Genomic DNA, 20,540 nt, shown 5'->3' with positions numbered 1-20,540 from the left:
TTAATACAAAAGCTATATTATGTGTCAAAATGAAGAACAAGCAATGGCAGCACAATGTTGTATTTCCCAGAGTATCACTTTACTGCCTCGGCTGTAACTGGACCTGTGCCTTTGTATTCTCCAGATAGTCTCATTGTTGTGTAGGTCTTGTGTTAGTTTTCTGCCAGTTTCTTATTATTTCTCTATAAAAGATCAGAACTCCTCAGTGTTTATCAGGAAAGTGCCCCTCATCTCTGCTGCGAGCTTGTAGGGTGATCCCCTGGAGATGTAACTGGATCTGTATTCGTGTAGTGAGAATGAACCATAGTAAAGAGCCCTGCTCCTGGCCCTAGGGCTTGTTACTGACAAGCTGCGGCACATCCACATTACTCCTTCACACTCCAGGGGATGTGTCACTGACACTGCTCGTTACCAGAGAAGCAACATGGACGTAATAATGGAAATCAAAGGAGTGGTCTCCGGCTCTTCCCCTGTGTATATGACTTTTAGGGCTTGCTCATGCTGGCGTATACATCAGACGTGAAGCTTTATCAGATAACCCCCGTGAGCAATGTTATACCATGAGGCAGTGCCCACCAGTGTTTGGTTTTTTTTGTCTTATGCCGACTCGGTATGAGAAAAAAATCTCACTGCTTGTTGTGATTGGCAGGGTCCATTGGAGGGAGCGCACCCATACAAGTATGTCAGATGACGCTGAGCTCGCACTCACAGCAGGGGACGCTGGGCTCGCACTCACAGCAGGGGACGCTGGGCTCGCACTCACAGCAGGGGACGCTGGGCTCTGAGCAGGCGGACGCTGGGTCGGCGCTCGGAGCAGGGGACTCCGGGGAGATAAGAAAAAAAAATGTACTGTCCCTGCCCTCATACACTAGGCCATTACCATTGGGTACATTGTTTACTGTATATGGGTTTTGTTGGCACAGTTTGCTTAAGGGGTACTTCTCACATAGCGAGATCGCAGCTGATGCACAGGTTTTATGACGCACCAGTGACCTCATTAGTGATCTCGCTGTGTGTGACACTGAGCAGTGATCTGGCCCCTGCTGTGAGATCGCTGCTCGTTACACACAGTGCTGGTTCATTTTTTTGCTCGTTGCTCTCCCGCTGTGAAGCACACATCGCTGTGTTTGATAGCGAGAGAGCAACGATCTGAATGTGCAGGGAGCCGGTGTATGGAAGCTGTGGACGCTGGTAACCAAGGTACACATCGGGTAACCAAGCGAAGCACTTTGCTTGTTTACCCGATATTTACCTTGGTTACTAGCGTATGCCGCTCTCAGGCTGCCAGTACTGGCTCCCTGCACACGTAGCCAGAGTACACATCGGGTAACTAAGCGAAGCCCTTTGCTTAGTAACCCGATGTGTACCATGGCTACGAGTGCAGGGAGCCAGCGCTAAGCGTGTGCGCTGGTAACCAGGGTAAAGATCGGGTAACCAAGCAAAGCATTTTGCTTAGTTACCCGATATTTACCTTGGTTACCAAGCGCAGCATCGTTTCCACGAGTCGCTGGTGGCTGGTCATTGGTCGCTAGTGAGATCTGCCTGATTGACAGCTCACCAGCGACCATGTAGCGACGCACCAGCAATCCTGACCAGGTCATATTGTGGTCGGAATCGCTGGTATGTCGTTTAGTGAGACGGTACCCTTACACATAACCGTCGTTTTAACTCTTATTTCATAAATTAATTGTACACATGAAAATAAGCCACTTTGCAATATTTCTTATCAGAGAAATCTGCTTCCTTCTCTGCCAGACTTGATCAGTCATTATCAAATTTCTCATTACTGAGAAAGGAGATGGCAGTTAGTGCTTAAAAAGTTTGATGGGCGCCACAGTGGCTCAGTGGTTAGCATTGTAGCGCTGGGGTCCTGATTTCAAATCCCACCACGGACAACATCTGCACAGAGTTTGTATGTTCTCTCCGTGTTTCTGTGGGTTTCCTCCGGTTTCCTCCCAAACTCCAAAGACCTACAGATAGGGCATTTAGATTGTGAGACCCAATGGGGACAGTGATGCTGATGTATGTAAAGCACACCTGAATAAATATTATTATGGCAATGGGAGGAGCTGGAGGCAGAGGGAGGAGCTAAAGGCAGAGCTCTTCCCCCTCCTACTCTTCTGTCTACATAGAATCTCATCAGTACCAACCACCATCTCCTATCTCAGTAAGGCTAGGTTCACACACTGCTTTTTTTTTACGCTGCGTTTTTGTGCATTTTTGCGGCAAAAACCGCACCCGCGGCAAAAACGCATGCGTTTTTACAATGATTTGGTGCGTTTTTTGCTGTGTTTTTGCTCACTGCGTTTTTATGCGTTTATCAGTGAACAATGCCATTAAAGATTGTTGAACAAAAACAAAAAAAAAAAGGTCTGATGTCATTTCCTTCTTCAATATGTTCTTCATTCTCCACTAGTGTATGCAGGAGAGCAGACAGCTGCAGAACTACAAGGCTCAGCATGCTCCATACAGGACTGTATTCTGGAGGGAGAGGCAGGGGGAGCAGAACTACAAGGCTCAGCATACTCCATCCAATAGTGTATGCAGGAGAGCAGAAAGCAGCTGCAGAACTACAAGGCTCAGCATCCTACATCCAATAGTATATGCAGGAGAGCAGACAGCAGCTGCCGAACTACAAGGCTCAGCATCCTACATCCAATAGTGTATGCAGGAGAGCATACAGCTGCAGAACTACAAGGCTCAGCATCCTCCATCCAGGAGTTTTTTGTCCTCCAAAAAAATGACGTGGGTTTCGCCATATTTTTGTATGCTAGCCAGGTACAGCAGGCAGGTACGGGCTGCCCCCAACCCCCAGCTGCCTATTTGTACCCAGCTGGGAACCAAAAATATAGGGAAGCCCTTTTTTTTTTTTTAATTATTTCATGAAATAATTGGAAAAAAAAATGACGTGGGCTTCGCCCAATTTTTGAGTCCAGCCAGGTACAACAAGGCAGCTGTGGATTGGAATCCGCAGTGCAGGGTGCCCATGCTTTCTGGGCACCCCTGCTGCGAATTGCAGTCCGCAGCCACCCCAGAAAATGGCGCTTCCATAGAAGCGCCATCTTCAGGCGCTGCACCTAACTCTTCCAGCTGCCCTGGTGATGGGTGGCTCGCTCGGTAATAATGGGGTTAGGGCTAGCTGTATATTATCAGCTGGCCCTAAGCCAGAAATTCATGGTGTCACGCCAATATTAGGCATAGCCACCATGAATTTCTAGTAAAGATTAAAAAAAACACAACACACAGAAAATATTTTTATTAGAAATAAAACACCACACAATTAGTGACTCCATCTTTATTGAAATAAAGAACTCCCCTCTGCAGTAATCCTGGGTCAAGGGTCCCGCGCCGTCCAATACGGATCCAATACCATCTGATCGGTTTGCTGGAAGTCAAAGCGATCAAATGATGTATCAGGTTAAAGGACGTGAATCACATCACACATCAGCTGATTGTATAAAAGCCGATTTATACAATCAGATGATGCATCAGTGCAAAAAAAAAAATACTCACTTATGTGCTGATTACCAGCAGCTCCTGGAGCGATCGGACGGGAGTCTGATCCCATCTGATCGCTGCAGGAGCTGCCGGTAATCAGCTGATGAAGCTTCTTGACGGCAGGATCAGCTGATAGGTGAAACCGGCCGGGCGCCGGCATCACCGCGAGACTTACGATCAGCTGATGCGTCAGGTGACCGCATCAGGTGATCCACCGCCAGGTCCTGCAGCCATCGGATGTGCCCGGGATAACTGCACACAGCCGGAGCGGCGGTTCCGGGAAGAGGAGCTGGGAGCGGACATGCACCGGGAGTCTGCAGACAGGTGAGCATGACATTTTTTTTTCTACTGTTCACTATTGATTTCGCAGCTGCATCCACCTTCTGCCCGTACATGGCACCGCACGGGAGGTAGAAGCTGCGGTGGCGGTATAGGGAGGATTCACGCTTCTGTATTTACTGACAGAAGGAATCCTCTTCCTGTACATGTCACTTTACTATCTACCCCTTGCGTTTATAGCTGCGTTTTTAGTCATAGAAACGCACTAAAACGCAGCTATATTTGCAATTTGCGTTTTTCATTGCATTTTTGAACATCTCATTGAACTCAATGGGTAGAAAACGCAAAATTAATTGACATGCTGCGTTTTTGTGTGCAGCACAAAAACGCAGCTAAAAAAACGCTGTGGGCAGACAGCAAAAATAAAAACTCATAGACTTTGCTGGGAAAGCAAAGTGATGCAGTTTTCTGAGCAAAAACGCACCCGAAAAACGCGCAAAAACGCCGAGAAAAACGCACTGTGTGAACTTACCCTAATGGGAAAGTCTTCTCTGAATATAGATTTGACCTCAGAATTGAGGATGTTGATAATGACTGATCCATTCTGGCAGAGAAAGAAGCTGATTTGTCTGATAAGATACACAGGGGAACCTTGGTTAACGAGAACAATCCGTTCTGGGAGTGTGCTTGTAAACCAAGTTACTCGTCTAGCAAAGCAAAATGTCCCATAGGAAATCATTGCAATGCAGACAATTCATTCCACAACTTGTGCAATCTCCCATCCTGGTCCCCTATTGTGCCACTCCACACACAAACACATGCGCACACACAAAGATATTATGCTGACCTTACCTTTCGTTCCATCGCCGGCCTCATGGTTCTTGTAGTTCGCCGGTACATGATGTGTATTGGGTAACCATCGCAAACGATGCCGGACCTCTGCGCTGCCTTTGAGTAGCGGCTGAGAGCGGAAGTTCCTCCATTGTCGCGATGGTTACTCGATTCACATCCTATACCGGTGAACTACAAGAACCGGGAGACCGGTGATGGAACGGACGGTAAGGTGAGCAATAATATGTGTGCTTGTGTGTGTTTGTGCAGACTGCAAGAGCGGGTTAGAGCACGGTGAAAGTATGGAACCGGAAGTGTGTGCGGTGAGTATTTGCTCGTACAGCAAAGCTTGCTCGTAAATTGAGTTACAAATTTACAGCAAGCTTTGCTCATATAGCGAAATACTCATAAACCGAGGTTCCACTATATTACATAGTTGCCTATTTTCATGTGCACTATTGATTTATTAATGTAAAGCATAACTGTCATTTTTAATTTACGTATATTTAGAGAGGGACTGGCTGTCATTAGAGATCTGACATGTACGGGCTTACTTCTAGACGTCAGACACACTGCTTAGAGGGTTTGTCTTAAATTCATCAATAGGTGAAATCACAAGGTACAACAATCGTTGCCTAACTTACCAGCCACCCTAGTCCCAGTTTGGCCCATGGCCTAGGCATGGAGAGCGTGACACGAGCGAGGTGTGTGCTTCCGCTTGTGTCTGTGAATCTGGCAGATCCCATAAGCATCAGCTTCCCTGAGCTTCTGCCACTTCTGGGAGATGGTGCAACCACACCACGGCCATCTTGAGGAGCACACCGCCCCTATCGAAGTAGGAGGTCAGGAGTAAAACTGCATATTAAGCCAAGTCCTTTACTGAGAGCAAGTAGCTTGCATTAGGAGAACCCCTATTAATTATAATGATGGTGGACTGTACATGACGAGCACTCTTTATCGTGTCCTCTTACCCCCCCCATTTCCATTGTAGATTGTAAGCTTGCGATTTCTGTAATTGTTGAATTACTTGTTACTTTGTATTGTTTTTATTGTCTGTACATGCCCTGCTTAATTGTAAAGTGCTGCGGAATATGTTGGTGCTGTAGAAATAAAATTATTCATCTAGCAAAAGTTTGCTTTGTACTCATGAGGGGTGAATACCCTGAAACAGCAGTTTGCAGATGGAGATTGGCTTTAGTATCTCTTGTCAGGGTCAACGGTCAGTAAAGGGTCAAAAACTGATTTAGGCCTCCTTCACACGTCCGTGTCTCCGGTACGTGTTTGGTCTGTTTCATCACGTACCAGAGACATGGGCACACGTAGACCCATTAAAATCAACGGTTTTGCGCACACGTGCATGTTTTGCTATGTACCGTGTGCCCATGTGCTCCACACGTAGACATGTCCGTTTTCTCCGGCATCACGAGTGTCACACGACCCGAACACGGACCGCACGGATTTGATTTGTGTGACACGCACTGGAGAAAACACACGTATTTGTAAAAAAAAATTAAATTTATACTCCCCTTCTCCAGCCCTGCCGTCTTTATGCTCATTGAATATTCACTGCACTGCGGGCCGGAAGCAGCAGGAGCAGGGAGTCGGCAAGACCGGAGTCCAAAGATCAGCACCAGGGACAGGTGAGCAGAAAGTTCCGGTTCTCCGTGTGTTATCACGGATAACACACGGAGAACACACGTTGTGCCATAAAACCGGCTCACGGCGGCCAATACGCACCTTTGACACGTCCATGAAAAACGTGCGTAATTTTCACAGACGTGTGAAGTGGACCTTACAGAGTGTCTACCACCGATGGGAGATTCTTGTTAGTATAACGTGTAAGAGTTCAGCATTAAAGTGCAGCTTTTTGTATTTCAGATGTCTTTCTCCCGGACGGGAGCGCGGGTATTCCTAACCAGTTCTTACACGAGTTACCAAGTTACCAGTCCCTGGTGCGCAGGAAACCGTCGACTTATGGCACTATGGACTCGAGGAGAAGCACGCGGCAGAAACGCTCACTGTCCCGGGGACTAAGTCAGATCGAGGCGACGGAAGCCGAGCTCAGCACCCCTCCACGAGAGTTTGCCTTCAGCATGCAGGAAAAAAGAAGACTGAGGTTATTATTGCTGATGCTTATGGCTACATTCATGGCTGTATACCCAGGGATCTGATTAAACCTTTAAAGGGATCCTGTCAGGTGCAATATGCAGCCACAACCATGAGCAGTTCTGGGTGCATATTGCTAATCCCTGCCTAACCATCCCTGTATACACTAGCATAGATAAAGAGATCTATAGAAATAGTATTTCTAAAGATCCTTTTGATATGCTAATGAGGCCAGGGACTAGTCCCAAGGGCGTAATATCCCCCAACTAGTCCTTCCTCTTAGCATGTTAGTACACCCTTGTGGCCATACTAACATGCTATTCAATTCAGCATCACCAGCTGTGACGCGCGTACCTGTGTTCCAGTCATGCGCAGTAGATTTCTCTGAAGCTGGGACGCATACACCCGGCTTCATACTGCGCATGACCGGAAGTGCTGGGCATTCAGAAAAGCGGTCACAGCGAACACAGGTACGCGCGTCACAGCTGGTGACACTGCATTGAACAGCATGTTACTACACCCCTGTGGGCATACTAACATGCTAAGAGGGCGGACTAGTCGGGAGATAGAATGCCCTTGGGACTAGTAGATTAGCATGGCGTGTGTGTGTGTGTGTATGTATGTGTGTATGTATGTGTGTATGTATGTATGTGTGTATGTATGTATGTATGTGTGTATGTATGTGTGTATGTATGTATGTATGTATGTATGTATGTATGTGTATATATATATATATATATATATATATATATATATATATATATATATATATATATATATATATATATATATATATATATATATATATATATATATATATATATATAGTGTGTATATATATGTGTGTATATATGTATATATGTATATATGTATATATGTGTGTGTGTGTGTATATATATATATATATATATATATTTCTTCAGCGCTCTATTGGGAGACCCAGACGATTGGGGTATAGCTACTGCCCTCTGGAGGCCACACAAAGCACTACATTAAAAGTGCAAGGCCCCTCCCCCTCTGGCTATACCCCCCCCGTGGTATCACGGGTTCTCCAGTTTTAGCTTTGTGTGCGAAGGAGGTCAGACATTCCATGCATAGCTCCACAGATTTTAGTCAGCAGTAGCTGCTGACTATTTCGGATGGAAGAAAAGAGGACACATATAGTGTCCCCAGCATGCTCCCTTCTCACCCCTGGATGGTGTTGTAAGGTTGAGGTACCTATTGCTGGTACAGGGCTGGAGCCTGACATGCTGTTTTCCTTCCACATCCCCTGGTAGGGCTCTGTGGAAGTGGGATCCTGCCGGCCTCTCAGCTCTGACGCCGGGCTCCATCCACAGACCCATTAGAACCTGATGGAGACGGAGCAGGAGTACGATCAGGGACAGGCCCTGCATCATACAGGTACTCTGTGTCCCCGGCAGGCACAGACACACTCCGGGCTGGCTGGGTGTTGTAGTGCGCCGGGGACCGCAACGTTGGAGTTAGTGTCCCTACAGATTACTGGGGGATTGTTTGTGTATGGGAACGCAGCGCCGACCCCCTCTGGACCGGGCGGCGCTGCTGTGACTTGTGGTGCGCCGGGGATCCGCCGTCCGCGCTTTTACGGCGGCGGCGGTTATAAATTGAGTCCCCGGCTTTTTGGGCCTAGGACGCCGGCAGCTCCGATTCGTTCCCGCCCCCACCCTGTCATTCAGGGTAGGGGAGAGACGCTGTTCGCTAGCAGCGACGAGGGCTGGAGCCTGATTTACATGCTCCAGCCCTCACACTAGGCACAGAGGGAAGCAGGCTTCCCGCTCTTAGCCAGGAACGCCCAGGGCCCGCCCCCCTTCTCTCTCAGGACGCCGGCAGCCATTACATGCAGTCTGGCTGGAGGAAGGACGCAAGGCTCTGGGAGACCTGGACTAGGGGCTATCTGGCGACCACACACCCGCTTTTTAAGCGGGCGGTAAGCGATTTTTCTGTGCTGGTCCCTCTAGTGCCTCACGGTGTATCGGTGTACTGTGTAGGATATAGAGATATTGTATTTCTTGCACTGTGAGGTCGCTTCTGGCTGCATCTCCCAGATCACTCTGTGGAAGCAACAACATGCCATCCTCAAAACGCAAGGCTGCCAAGGCTAGGGCTGTGTATACTGCGGGTGCTGCATGTGGGGCTAATCTACCAGCAGGCTCCGATGACCCCCATTGTGTGCAATGCTCCGACCCGGTGCTGCTTCGCCAGCCGGAGTCAGGAGGGAGAGTGACCCAGGCTGAGACGCCTGTAAGTCCTGCCCCGGTGACAGGGACAGACTTTGCAGTTTTTGCTGATAATATGTCTGTCTCTATGGCAAAAATCCTTGAAACCTTGCAATCTATGCATGGGGCTCAGTCTTTGGGCACGGCGAGGCCTCTGTCCTCAGGTCCCCCTCACTTGGAATTAATCCAGCCCACAGGGGGGTCCCCGGCTTCACAGGCCGAGGATTATGACTCAGATGATAGCCCCAGCCACCCTAAGCGAGCTCGCTGGGAAAGACCCTCGACGTCATCACACTGCTCAGGGTCTCAGCGCAATCAGTCTCCCTGTGATGTGTCTGATGAGAGTGATCAGGAATCCATTCCTGGAACCCCTCTCAACCTGGATACCCCTGATGGGGATGCCATGGTAAACGACCTTATCTCAGCCATCAATAGGCTGTTGGATATTTCTCCCCCAGCCCCTTCAGCAGAAGAGGCGGCTGCGGAGCAGGAGAAGTTTCGTTTCCTTTATCCCAAGCGTAAATTGAGTGCTTTGTTGGATCACGCTGACTTCAGAGAATCAATCCAGAAGCACGACGCTCACCCAGAAAGGCGTTTCTCTAAACGATCTAAAGATACGCGTTTCCCTTTCCCCCCTGAGGTGGTCAAGCGCTGGACACAGTGTCCAAAGGTAGACCCCCCGATTTCCAAACTCGCAGCTAGGTCCATAGTTGCAGTGGAGGATGGCGCTTCACTTAAAGATGCCAATGACAGACAGATGGACCTTTGGTTAAAATCTGTCTATGAAGCTATCGGCGCGTCGTTTGCTCCGGCATTCGCAGCCGTATGGGCACTCCAGGCTATTTCAGCTGGCTTAGCAAAAGTGGATGCTATCATACATCCAGCAGTGCCGCAAGTGGCGCACCTTACCACGCAGATGTCGGCGTTTGCGTCTTACGCTATCAATGCGGTCCTAGAATCTACCAGTCGCACCTCAATGGCGTCCGCCAATTCGGTAGTTTTGCGCAGAGCCTTGTGGTTAAAGGACTGGAAAGCAGATGCTGGTTCCAAAAAATGTTTAACCAGTTTGCCTTTATCTAGAGATAGACTGTTTGGCGAGCCATTGGCTGATATCATTAAGCAGTCTAAGGGTAAAGACTCCTCTTTACCACAACCCAGAACAACCAAACCTCAGCAGAAAAAGTGGCAGCAGAGGTTTCAGTCCTTTCGAGGTTCGGGCAAGACACCATTTACCTCGTCCAAAGGGACTCAGAGGACGCAAAGAAACTCAGATTCGTGGCGGGCTCACACGCGCCCCAAGAAAGCAAATGGAGGTACCGCTTCCAAAGCGGCTACCTCATGACTTCCAGCCCCCTCCCTCCGCATCGCCGGTCGGGGGCAGGCTCTCCCGCTTTTCCGGCATTTGGATGTCACAGGTCAAAGACCGGTGGGTGACGGACATTTTGTCTCGCGGGTACAGAATCGAGTTCAATTCTCGTCCTCCAGCTCGGTTCTTCAGAACCTCCCCACATCCAGACCGAGCAGATGCTCTGCTGCAGGCGGTGGGCTCCCTAAGAGCGGAAGGAGTGGTGATCCCAGTCCCTCCTCAGGAACAAGGGCAAGGGTTTTACTCCAATCTCTTTGTGGTTCCAAAAAAGGACGGCTCGTTCCGTCCTGTTCTGGACCTAAAACGGCTCAACAAACATGTGCACGCCAGGAAGTTCCGGATGGAAACCCTGCGTTCTGTCATTGCCTCAATGTCCAGAGGAGACCTCCTTGCCTCAATAGACATCAAAGATGCTTATCTCCACGTGCCAATTGCTACAGAACATCAACGTTTTCTACGTTTTGTGATAGGAGACGACCATTTTCAGTTCGTAGCTCTGCCATTTGGTCTGGCAACAGCCCCACGGGTCTTCACCAAGGTCATGGCGGCGGTGGTAGCAGTCTTGCACTCTCAGGGACACTCGGTGATCCCTTACCTAGACGATTTATTGGTCAAAGCTCCCTCTCAAGAGGCATGTCAGCACAGCCTGAATGCTACGCTGGAGACCCTACAGTCTTTCGGATGGATCATCAACTTTCCAAAGTCGATCCTATCACCGACTCAATCACTAACGTATCTTGGCATGGAGTTTCATACTCTAGCAGCGATAGTGAAGCTTCCGCTGAACAAGCAGCGGTCACTACAGACAGGGGTGCAATCTCTTCTGCAGGGCCAGTTGCATCCCTTGCGGCGCCTCATGCATTTCCTAGGGAAGATGGTGGCAGCCATGGAAGCAGTTCCCTTTGCGCAGTTTCATCTGCGCCCACTTCAATGGGACATTCTCCGCCAATGGGACGGGAAGTCAACGTCCCTGGACAGGAAAGTCTCGCTTTCCCAGACGGCCAAGGACTCCCTACAATGGTGGCTCCTTCCCACCTCATTGTCTCAGGGAAGATCCTTCCTGCCCCCATCCTGGGCAGTAGTCACGACAGATGCGAGTCTGTCAGGGTGGGGAGCAGTATTTCTCCACCACAGGGCTCAGGGGACGTGGACTCCGCAGGAGTCCACCCTTCAGATCAATGTTCTGGAGATCAGAGCAGTGTATCTTGCTCTACTGGCCTTCCAACAGTGGCTGGAAGGAAAGCAGATCCGAATCCAATCGGACAACTCCACAGCGGTGGCATACATCAACCACCAAGGAGGGACGCGCAGTCGGCAAGCCTTCCAAGAAGTCCGGCGCATTCTAATGTGGGTGGAGGACAGAGCATCCACCATATCCGCGGTTCACATCCCAGGCGTAGAAAACTGGGAAGCAGACTTCCTCAGTCGCCAGGGCATGGACGCAGGGGAATGGTCCCTTCACCCGGACGTGTTTCAGGAAATCTGTCGCCGCTGGGGAGTGCCGGACGTCGACCTAATGGCATCCCGGCACAACAACAAGGTCCCGGCATTCATGGCGAGGTCGCGCGATCAAAGAGCTCTGGCGGCAGACGCCTTGGTTCAAGATTGGTCGCAGTTTCAGCTCCCATACGTGTTTCCGCCTCTGGCGCTCTTGCCCAGAGTGCTACGCAAGATCAGATCCGAGTGCAGCCGCATCATACTCGTCGCTCCAGACTGGCCGAGGAGGTCGTGGTATCCGGATCTGTGGCATCTCACGATCGGTCGACCGTGGTCACTGCCAGACCGACCAGACTTACTGTCCCAAGGGCCGTTTTTCCATCAGAATTCTGCGGCCCTGAACCTGACTGTGTGGCCATTGAGTCCTGGATCCTAGCATCTGCAGGATTATCTCAAGGAGTCGTTGCCACAATGAGACAAGCTAGAAAGTCGAATTCGGCTAAGATCTACCACAGAACGTGGAAGATTTTCTTATCCTGGTGCTCTGCTCAGGGAGTGTCTCCCTGGCCATTTGCATTGCCCAAGTTTCTTTCCTTCCTGCAATCGGGGTTAGAAAAGGGCTTGTCGCTCAGCTTCCTTAAAGGGCAAGTTTCGGCACTATCCGTGTTTTTTCAGAAGCGTCTAGCACGTCTTTCTAAGGTGCGCACGTTCCTGCAGGGGGTCTGTCATATTGTGCCCCCGTACAAGCGGCCGTTAGATCCATGGGATCTGAACAGGGTACTAGTTGCTCTCCAGAAGCCGCCCTTCGAGCCTCTGAAGGAAGTTTCCTTTTCTCGGCTGTCACAGAAAGTGGCGTTTCTTGTTGCGATCACATCGCTTCGGCGAGTGTCTGAGCTGGCAGCTCTGTCATCCAAGGCTCCCTTCCTGGTGTTCCACCAGGACAAGGTAGTGCTGCGCCCTATTCCGGAGTTTCTCCCTAAGGTCGTATCCTCTTTTCATCTTAATCAGGATATATCCTTGCCTTCGTTTTGTCCTCATCCGGTTCACCGGTATGAAAAGGACTTACGTTTGCTAGATCTGGTGAGAGCACTCAGAATCTACATTTCCCGCACGGCGCCCATGCGCCGTGCCGATGCACTTTTTGTCCTTGTCGCTGGTCCGCGCAAGGGGTTGCAGGCTTCTAAAGCCACCCTGGCTCGATGGATCAAAGAACCAATTCTAGAGGCCTACCGTTCTGCGGGGCTTCCGGTTCCTTCAGGGCTAAAAGCCCACTCAACCAGAGCCGTGGGTGCGTCCTGGGCATTACGTCACCAGGCTTCGGCTCAACAGGTGTGCCAGGCAGCTACCTGGTCCAGTCTGCACACTTTCACCAAGCATTATCAGGTGCATACCTATGCTTCGGCGGATGCCAGCTTAGGTAGAAGAGTCCTGCAGGCGGCAGTGACACCCCCGTAGGGGAGGGCTGTTTTGCAGCTCTAACATGAGGTATTTCTTTACCCACCCAGGGACAGCTTTTGGACGTCCCAATCGTCTGGGTCTCCCAATAGAGCGCTGAAGAAGAAGGGAATTTTGTTACTTACCGTAAATTCCTTTTCTTCTAGCTCTTATTGGGAGACCCAGCACCCGCCCTGTTGTCCTTCGGGATGTTTTTTTGTTGTTTGCGGGTACACATGTTGTTCATGTTGAACGGTTTTTCAGTTCTCCGATGTTATTCGGAGTTAATTTGTTTAAACCAGTTATTGGCTTCCTCCTTCTTGCTTTGGCACTAAAACTGGAGAACCCGTGATACCACGGGGGGGGTATAGCCAGAGGGGGAGGGGCCTTGCACTTTTAATGTAGTGCTTTGTGTGGCCTCCAGAGGGCAGTAGCTATACCCCAATCGTCTGGGTCTCCCAATAAGAGCTAGAAGAAAAGGAATTTACGGTAAGTAACAAAATTCCCTTTATATATATATATATATATATATATATATATATATATATATATATATATATATATATATATATATATATATATATATATATATATATATATATATATATATATAATATATGTGTATGTATATGTGTATATGTATGTATGTATATATATATATATATATATATATATATAATATATACCGTATTTCTTTGTCGCTCCTAATTGGGAGACCCAGACAATTGGGTGTATAGCTACTGCCTCCGGAGGCCACACAAAGTACTACACTTAAAAGTGTAAGGCCCCTCCCCTTCTGGCTATACACCCCCCCGTGGGATCACGGGCTCCTCAGTTTTATGCTTTGTGCGAAGGAGGCCAGACATCCACGCATAGCTCCACTGTTTAGTCAGCAGCAGCTGCTGACTATGTCGGATGGAAGAAAAGAGGGCCCATACGAGGGCCCCCAGCATGCTCCCTTCTCACCCCACTTTCTGTCGGCGGTGTTTGTTAAGGTTGAGGTACCCATTGCGGGTACGGAGGCTGGAGCCCACATGCTGATTCCTTCCCCATCCCCATTAGGGCTCTGGGTGAAGTGGGACTTTACCGGTCTCCGGGCACTGAGGCCGTGCTCCATCCACAGCCCCTGGAGGATCTGCTGGATACGGAGCGGAGTTTTCTCAGGGACAGGACCCTGCTCCATCAAGGTACTCCGTGTCCCCGTGCTTATCGCACGCACACTGCAGCATTGCTGGGTGTGTTAGTGCGCCGGGGTAAACAGCGCTGCTGCGCTGGTGCCGTTACTCACTACAGCTCTGCTGAGTGAGGTGACTTTGTACGATCGGCCGATCCGGCCGCTGGGGTCAGTGTTTACTGGTCGCGGCTGGGATTTGTGGTGCGCCGGGGACTTCCGCGCTGGCCGTGCATATATGACGGCCGCGCTAGATTACTACAGTCCCCGGCTTTTGCGGCCTAGTTCGTATCGTTCCCGCCCCCGGACCTGCCAGTCAGGAGGAGGGCGGGACGCTGTACAGTCCAGCAGCGTTAAGAGCTGGAGTCTGTTTTACATACTCCAGCCCTCACACTAGGCACAGGGGGACGCAGCTTCCCGCTCTTTTGTTTGGGACGCCCACGGTCCGCCCTTCTTCACAGGACGCCGGCAGCCATTCCTGCCTGCACGCTGAACTGCGGAGGGGAGGCTGGGAGACCCAGACAAGGGATTCTACGATCTCACACCCGCTTTTCAGCGGGCGGTAAGCAGCCCTCAAGGGCTCTCCCCCACTTGTGCCATAGTGTACTTTTGTATTTTGTGCTGGCAATACTTTGCACTGTACAGTCGCTGGTGATTTTCTGCTATATACCCTCCTTAGATTTCTCAAGGAGATAACAGCATGTCGTCCGCAAAAAGCAAAAGTGCCAAGGCACGGACTTTATATGCTGCTTGTACCGCATGTGGGGCTACTCTACCGGCAGGTTCCACTGACCCCCATTGTGTGCAGTGCTCGGCCCCTGTGGCAATTGCGCAGCTGGGGCCGCTGCTAGAGGTGACCCAGGGAGAACCACCTGTAAATGCTGTCCAGGTGACAGGGACGGAGTTTGCAGCTTTTGCTGACAAATTGTCTATGACTATGTCTAAAATTCTTGAAACATTGCAGTCTAGACCAGTAACTCAGACCATGGGCACTGTTGATCCATTGCCCCCTGGTCCCCCTCAGCTGGACCACTTCCTAGCTCCGGGGGTGTCATATGCACCCCAGGGTGACGGCTCTGACTCGGACGACAGTCCCAGACAACCTAAGCGGGCTCGCTATGAGCGACCCTCAACTTCATCACACTGGTCAGGGTCCCAGCGGGACGACTCTCTGTGTGATGAGGCGGATGTAACTGATCAGGAGTCTGATGCTGGGGCCGCTCTCAATCTAGATACCCCGGATGGTGACGCCATAGTGAATGATCTTATAGCGTCCATCAATAGGATGTTAGACATTTCTCCACCAGCTCCTCTTGCGGAGGAGGCAGCTTCACAGCAGGAGAAATTCCATTTCAGGTATCCCAAGCGTAAATTAAGCACGTTTCTGGACCACTCTGACTTTAGAGACGCAATCCAGAAACATCACGCTTATCCAGATAAGCGTTTTTCCAAACGGCTTAAAGATACACGCTATCCTTTTCCCCCTGACGTGGTCAAGGGCTGGACACAGTGTCCCAAGGTGGACCCTCCAATCTCCAGGCTTGCAGCCAGATCTCTAGTTGCAGTGGAAGATGGGGCGGCACTTAAAGATGCCACTGACAGACAGATGGAGCTCTGGTTAAAATCCATCTATGAAGCTATTGGAGCGTCGTTGGCGCCAGCATTCGCAGCCGTATGGGCACTCCAAGCTATTTCAGCTGGGCTTACACAGGTCGACACGGTCACACGTACATCTGCTCCGCAGGTGGCACCCTTGACCTCTCAAATGTCTGCATTCGCGTCTTACGCGATTAATGCTGTCCTAGACTCTACGAGCCGTACGGCGGTGGCGTCAGCCAACTCTGTGGTTTTGCGCAGAGCCCTGTGGTTGAGAGAATGGAAGGCAGATTCTGCTTCCAAGAAGTGCTTAACCAGTTTGCCTTTTTCTCGTGACCGATTGTTTGGTGAGCGTTTGGATGAAATCATTAAACACTCCAAGGGTAAGGATTCATCCTTACCTCAGCCCAGACAAAACAAACCTCAACAGAGGAGGGGACAGTCTGGTTTTCGGTCCTTTCGAGGCTCAGGCAGGTCCCAATTCTACTCGTCCAAAAGGACTCAGAAGGATCAGAGGGGCTCAGATTCTTGGCGGACTCAATCACGCCCAAAAAAGCCAGCCGGAAGAACCGTTACCAAGACGGCTTCCTCATGACTCTCAGCCTCCTCTCTCCGCATCCTCGGTCGGTGGCAGGCTCTCCCGCTTTGGCGACATTTGGTTGTCACAGGTCAAAGACCGTTGGGTGAGAGACATTCTGTCTCACGGGTACAGGATAGAGCTCTGCTCTCGTCCTCCAACTCGCTTCTTCAGAACTTCCCCACCGCCCGACCGAGCCGATGCTCTGCTGCAAGCGGTGTCCGCTCTAAAGGCGGAAGGAGTGGTGACTTCTGTTCCTCTTCAGGAACAAGGTCACGGTTTTTACTCCAATTTGTTTGTGGTGCCAAAGAAAGACGGGTCGTTCCGTCCCGTCCTGGATCTAAAGCTGCTCAACAAACACGTAAAAACCAGGAGGTTCAGGATGGAATCTCTCCGCTCCGTTATCGCCTCAATGTCTCAAGGAGATTTCCTAGCATCAATAGACATCAAGGATGCTTATCTCCACGTGCCAATTGCGAACAGTTCGTAGCTCTACCTTTCGGGCTGGTGACAGCCCCTCGGGTCTTCACCAAGGTCATGGCAGCAGTAGTAGCAGTCCTGCACTCACAAGGTCACTCCGTGATCCCGTATTTGGACGATCTACTTATCAAGGCACCCTCTCAAGAGGCATGCCAACACAGCCTGAACGTGGCACTGAAGACTCTCCAGAGTTTCGGGTGGATTATCAACTTTTCAAAGTCAAATCTAACCCCGACCCAATCACTAACATATCTTGGCATGGAGTTTCATACTCTCTCAGCGATAGTGAAACTTCCACTGGACAAACAGTGCTCGCTACAGATAGGGGTGCAATCTCTCCTTCAGGGCCAGTCGCACCCCTTGAGGCGCCTCATGCACTTCCTAGGGAAGATGGTAGCAGCAATGGAAGCAGTTCCTTTTGCGCAGTTTCATCTGCGTCCACTACAATGGGACATTCTCCGCCAATGGGACGGGAAGTCGACGTCCCTCGACAGGGAGGTCTCCCTCTCTCAGGCAGCCAAGGAATCTCTCCGGTGGTGGCTTCTTCCCACCTCATTGTCAAAAGGAAAGTCGTTCCTACCCCCATCCTGGGCGGTGGTCACGACAGATGCGAGTCTATCAGGGTGGGGAGCAGTGTTTCTCCACCACAGGGCTCAGGGTACGTGGACTCGGAAAGAGTCCACCCTTCAGATCAATGTTCTGGAGATCAGAGCAGTCTATCTTGCCCTACAAGCCTTCCAACAGTGGCTGGAAGGCAAGCAGATCCGAATTCAGTCGGACAACTCCACAGCGGTGGCATACATCAACCACCAAGGGGGAACACGCAGTCGGCAAGCCTTCCAGGAAGTCCGGCGGATTCTGACGTGGGTGGAAGACACGGCATCCACCATATCCGCCGTTCACATCCCAGGCGTAGAAAACTGGGAAGCAGACTTTCTCAGTCGCCAGGGCATGGACGCAGGGGAATGGTCCCTTCACCCGGACGTGTTTCAGGAGATCTGTCGCCGCTGGGGGATGCCGGACGTCGACCTGATGGCGTCACGGCACAACAACAAGGTCCCGGTTTTCATGGCACGGTCTCACGATCACCGAGCTCTGGCGGCAGACGCCTTAGTTCAAGATTGGTCGCAGTTCCGACTACCGTATGTGTTCCCACCTCTGGCATTGTTGCCCAGAGTGCTCCGCAAAATCAGGTCCGACTGCCGCCGCGCCATTCTCGTCGCTCCAGACTGGCCAAGGAGGTCGTGGTACCCGGATCTGTGGCACCTCACGGTAGGCCATCCGTGGGCACTACCAGACCGTCCAGACTTGCTGTCTCAAGGGCCGTTTTTCCATCTGAATTCTGCGGCCCTGAACCTGACTGTGGCCATTGAGTCCTGGATCCTAGCGGCCTCAGGTTTATCTCATGAAGTGGTTGCCACCATGAGACAGGCTAGGAAACCATCCTCCGCCAAGATCTACCACAGGACGTGGAGGATATTCCTATCTTGGTGCTCGGCTCAGGGAGTTTCTCCCTGGCCTTTTGCATTGCCTACTTTTCTTTCCTTCCTGCAGTCTGGGTTGGAAAAAGGTTTGTCGCTTGGCTCCCTTAAGGGTCAAGTCTCCGCGCTATCCGTATTTTTTCAGAAACGCCTGGCGCGACTTCCTCAGGTACGCACGTTCCTGCAAGGGGTTTGTCATATCGTCCCCCCTTACAAGCGGCCATTGGAGCCCTGGGACCTGAACAAGGTTCTAATTGCTCTCCAAAAGCCGCCTTTCGAGCCTATGAAGGAGGTTTCCCTTTCTCGTCTTTCACAGAAAGTGTCCTTTCTAGTGGCGGTCACGTCTCTTCGGAGAGTGTCCGAGCTGGCGGCGTTATCATGCAGATCTCCATTCCTGGTGTTTCACCAGGACAAGGTAGTTCTGCGTCCAATTCCAGAATTTCTTCCCAAGGTGGTATCTTCCTTTCATCTCAATCAAGATATCACTTTACCGTCTTTGTGTCCGCATCCAGTTCACCAATTTGAAAAAGGTTTGCATTTATTGGATCTGGTGAGAGCACTCAGGATCTACATTTCCCGCACGGCGCCTCTGCGCCGCTCGGATGCACTCTTTGTCCTTGTCGCTGGTCAGCGTAAAGGGTCGCAAGCTTCCAAATCCACCCTTGCACGTTGGATCAAGGAACCAATTCTTCACACCTACCGTTCTGCTGGGCTTCCGATTCCATCAGGACTGAAAGCCCATTCTACCAGAGCCGTGGGTGCGTCCTGGGCATTACGGCACCAGGCTACGGCTCAGCAGGTGTGCCAGGCGGCTACCTGGTCGAGTCTGCACACTTTTACCAAGCATTATCAGGTGCATACCTACGCTTCGGCGGATGCCGGCCTAGGTAGACAAGTCCTTCAGGCGGCGGTGGCTCACCTGTAGGAAAGGGCTGTTTGACGGCCCTATCACGAGGTATTCTTTTACCCACCCAGGGACTGCTTTTGGACGTCCCAATTGTCTGGGTCTCCCAATTAGGAGCGACAAAGAAGAAGGGAATTTTGTTTACTTACCGTAAATTCCTTTTCTTCTAGCTCCAATTGGGAGACCCAGCACCCGCCCTGTTTTTCTTAGGAAATTTGTTTTTTTCGGGTGCACATGTTGTTCATGTTGAACAGTTCAGTTCTCCGAGGTTGTTTCTCGGGTTGAATTTGTATTTAAAACAGTTATTGGCTTTCCTCCTTCTTGCTTTTGCACTAAAACTGAGGAGCCCGTGATCCCACGGGGGGGTGTATAGCCAGAAGGGGAGGGGCCTTACACTTTTAAGTGTAGTACTTTGTGTGGCCTCCGGAGGCAGTAGCTATACACCCAATTGTCTGGGTCTCCCAATTGGAGCTAGAAGAAAAGGAATTTACGGTAAGTAAACAAAATTCCCTTCTTTTCGCTTTATAGGACGCACCCCCAAATTTGGTGAAGGAAAAGAGAATTTTTTTTTTTTTTTAATAAATGGGGTTCGTCTTCTAATGCCAGTGTCCGTCTAACAAATCATATAGGGTATATCTCCCTCATAGCCCCCCATCCTAAAATTATCCCCCTTAATCTGGATGTGGCCCCCTTATATTGAATATGGCCCCCTGTGGCTGGCACACAGCCCCTGTGGCTGGCACACGGCCCCTATTGCTGCCCATGGCCCCCTGTGGCTGGCACACGGCCCCTATTGCTGCCCATGGCCCCCTGTGGCTGGCACACGGCCCCTATTGCTGCCCATGGCCCCCTGTGGCTGGCACACGGCCCCTATTGCTGCCCATGGCCCCCTGTGGCTGGCACACATCACCCTGTGTTTGATATGGCCCCCATGCTGCTTCTTATAGTAAAATAAACTCTTTCCTTACCTTCTCCAGCACTGTCCTCCCTCGTGTCTCACTCCGTGCGGTTGAGCTCCTACACTTCCTACTTCCTGCTTCTCGGTGCCAGTCATGTGATCGGCACAGCAGAGTGACATCTCTGCGTGCATGATCACAGCACCAGGAGGGAGACACCGGGAGACATGCTGGAGGAGGTAAGTAAAGA

General features: G+C 50.7%; 1 protein-coding gene across 1 annotated transcript in view; it reads left to right on the top strand.

Moving 5' to 3' along the window:
• The window catches only part of TMC7 (transmembrane channel like 7), a 105,827-nt gene that overhangs the window by 9,987 nt on the left and 75,300 nt on the right, over positions 1-20,540 (top strand). The window contains exon 2 of the mRNA XM_075317984.1: positions 6,487-6,724. Coding sequence (XP_075174099.1) covers positions 6,487-6,724 — 238 coding nt within the window. The remainder of the gene's footprint in view (positions 1-6,486; positions 6,725-20,540) is intronic.

This window comes from Anomaloglossus baeobatrachus, chromosome 7, assembly GCF_048569485.1.
Source record: "Anomaloglossus baeobatrachus isolate aAnoBae1 chromosome 7, aAnoBae1.hap1, whole genome shotgun sequence".
Taxonomy (NCBI): Eukaryota; Metazoa; Chordata; class Amphibia; order Anura; family Aromobatidae; genus Anomaloglossus; species Anomaloglossus baeobatrachus.
The sequence above is the reverse complement of the archived record's forward strand: the minus strand, read 5'-3'. Positions and strand labels throughout refer to the sequence as shown.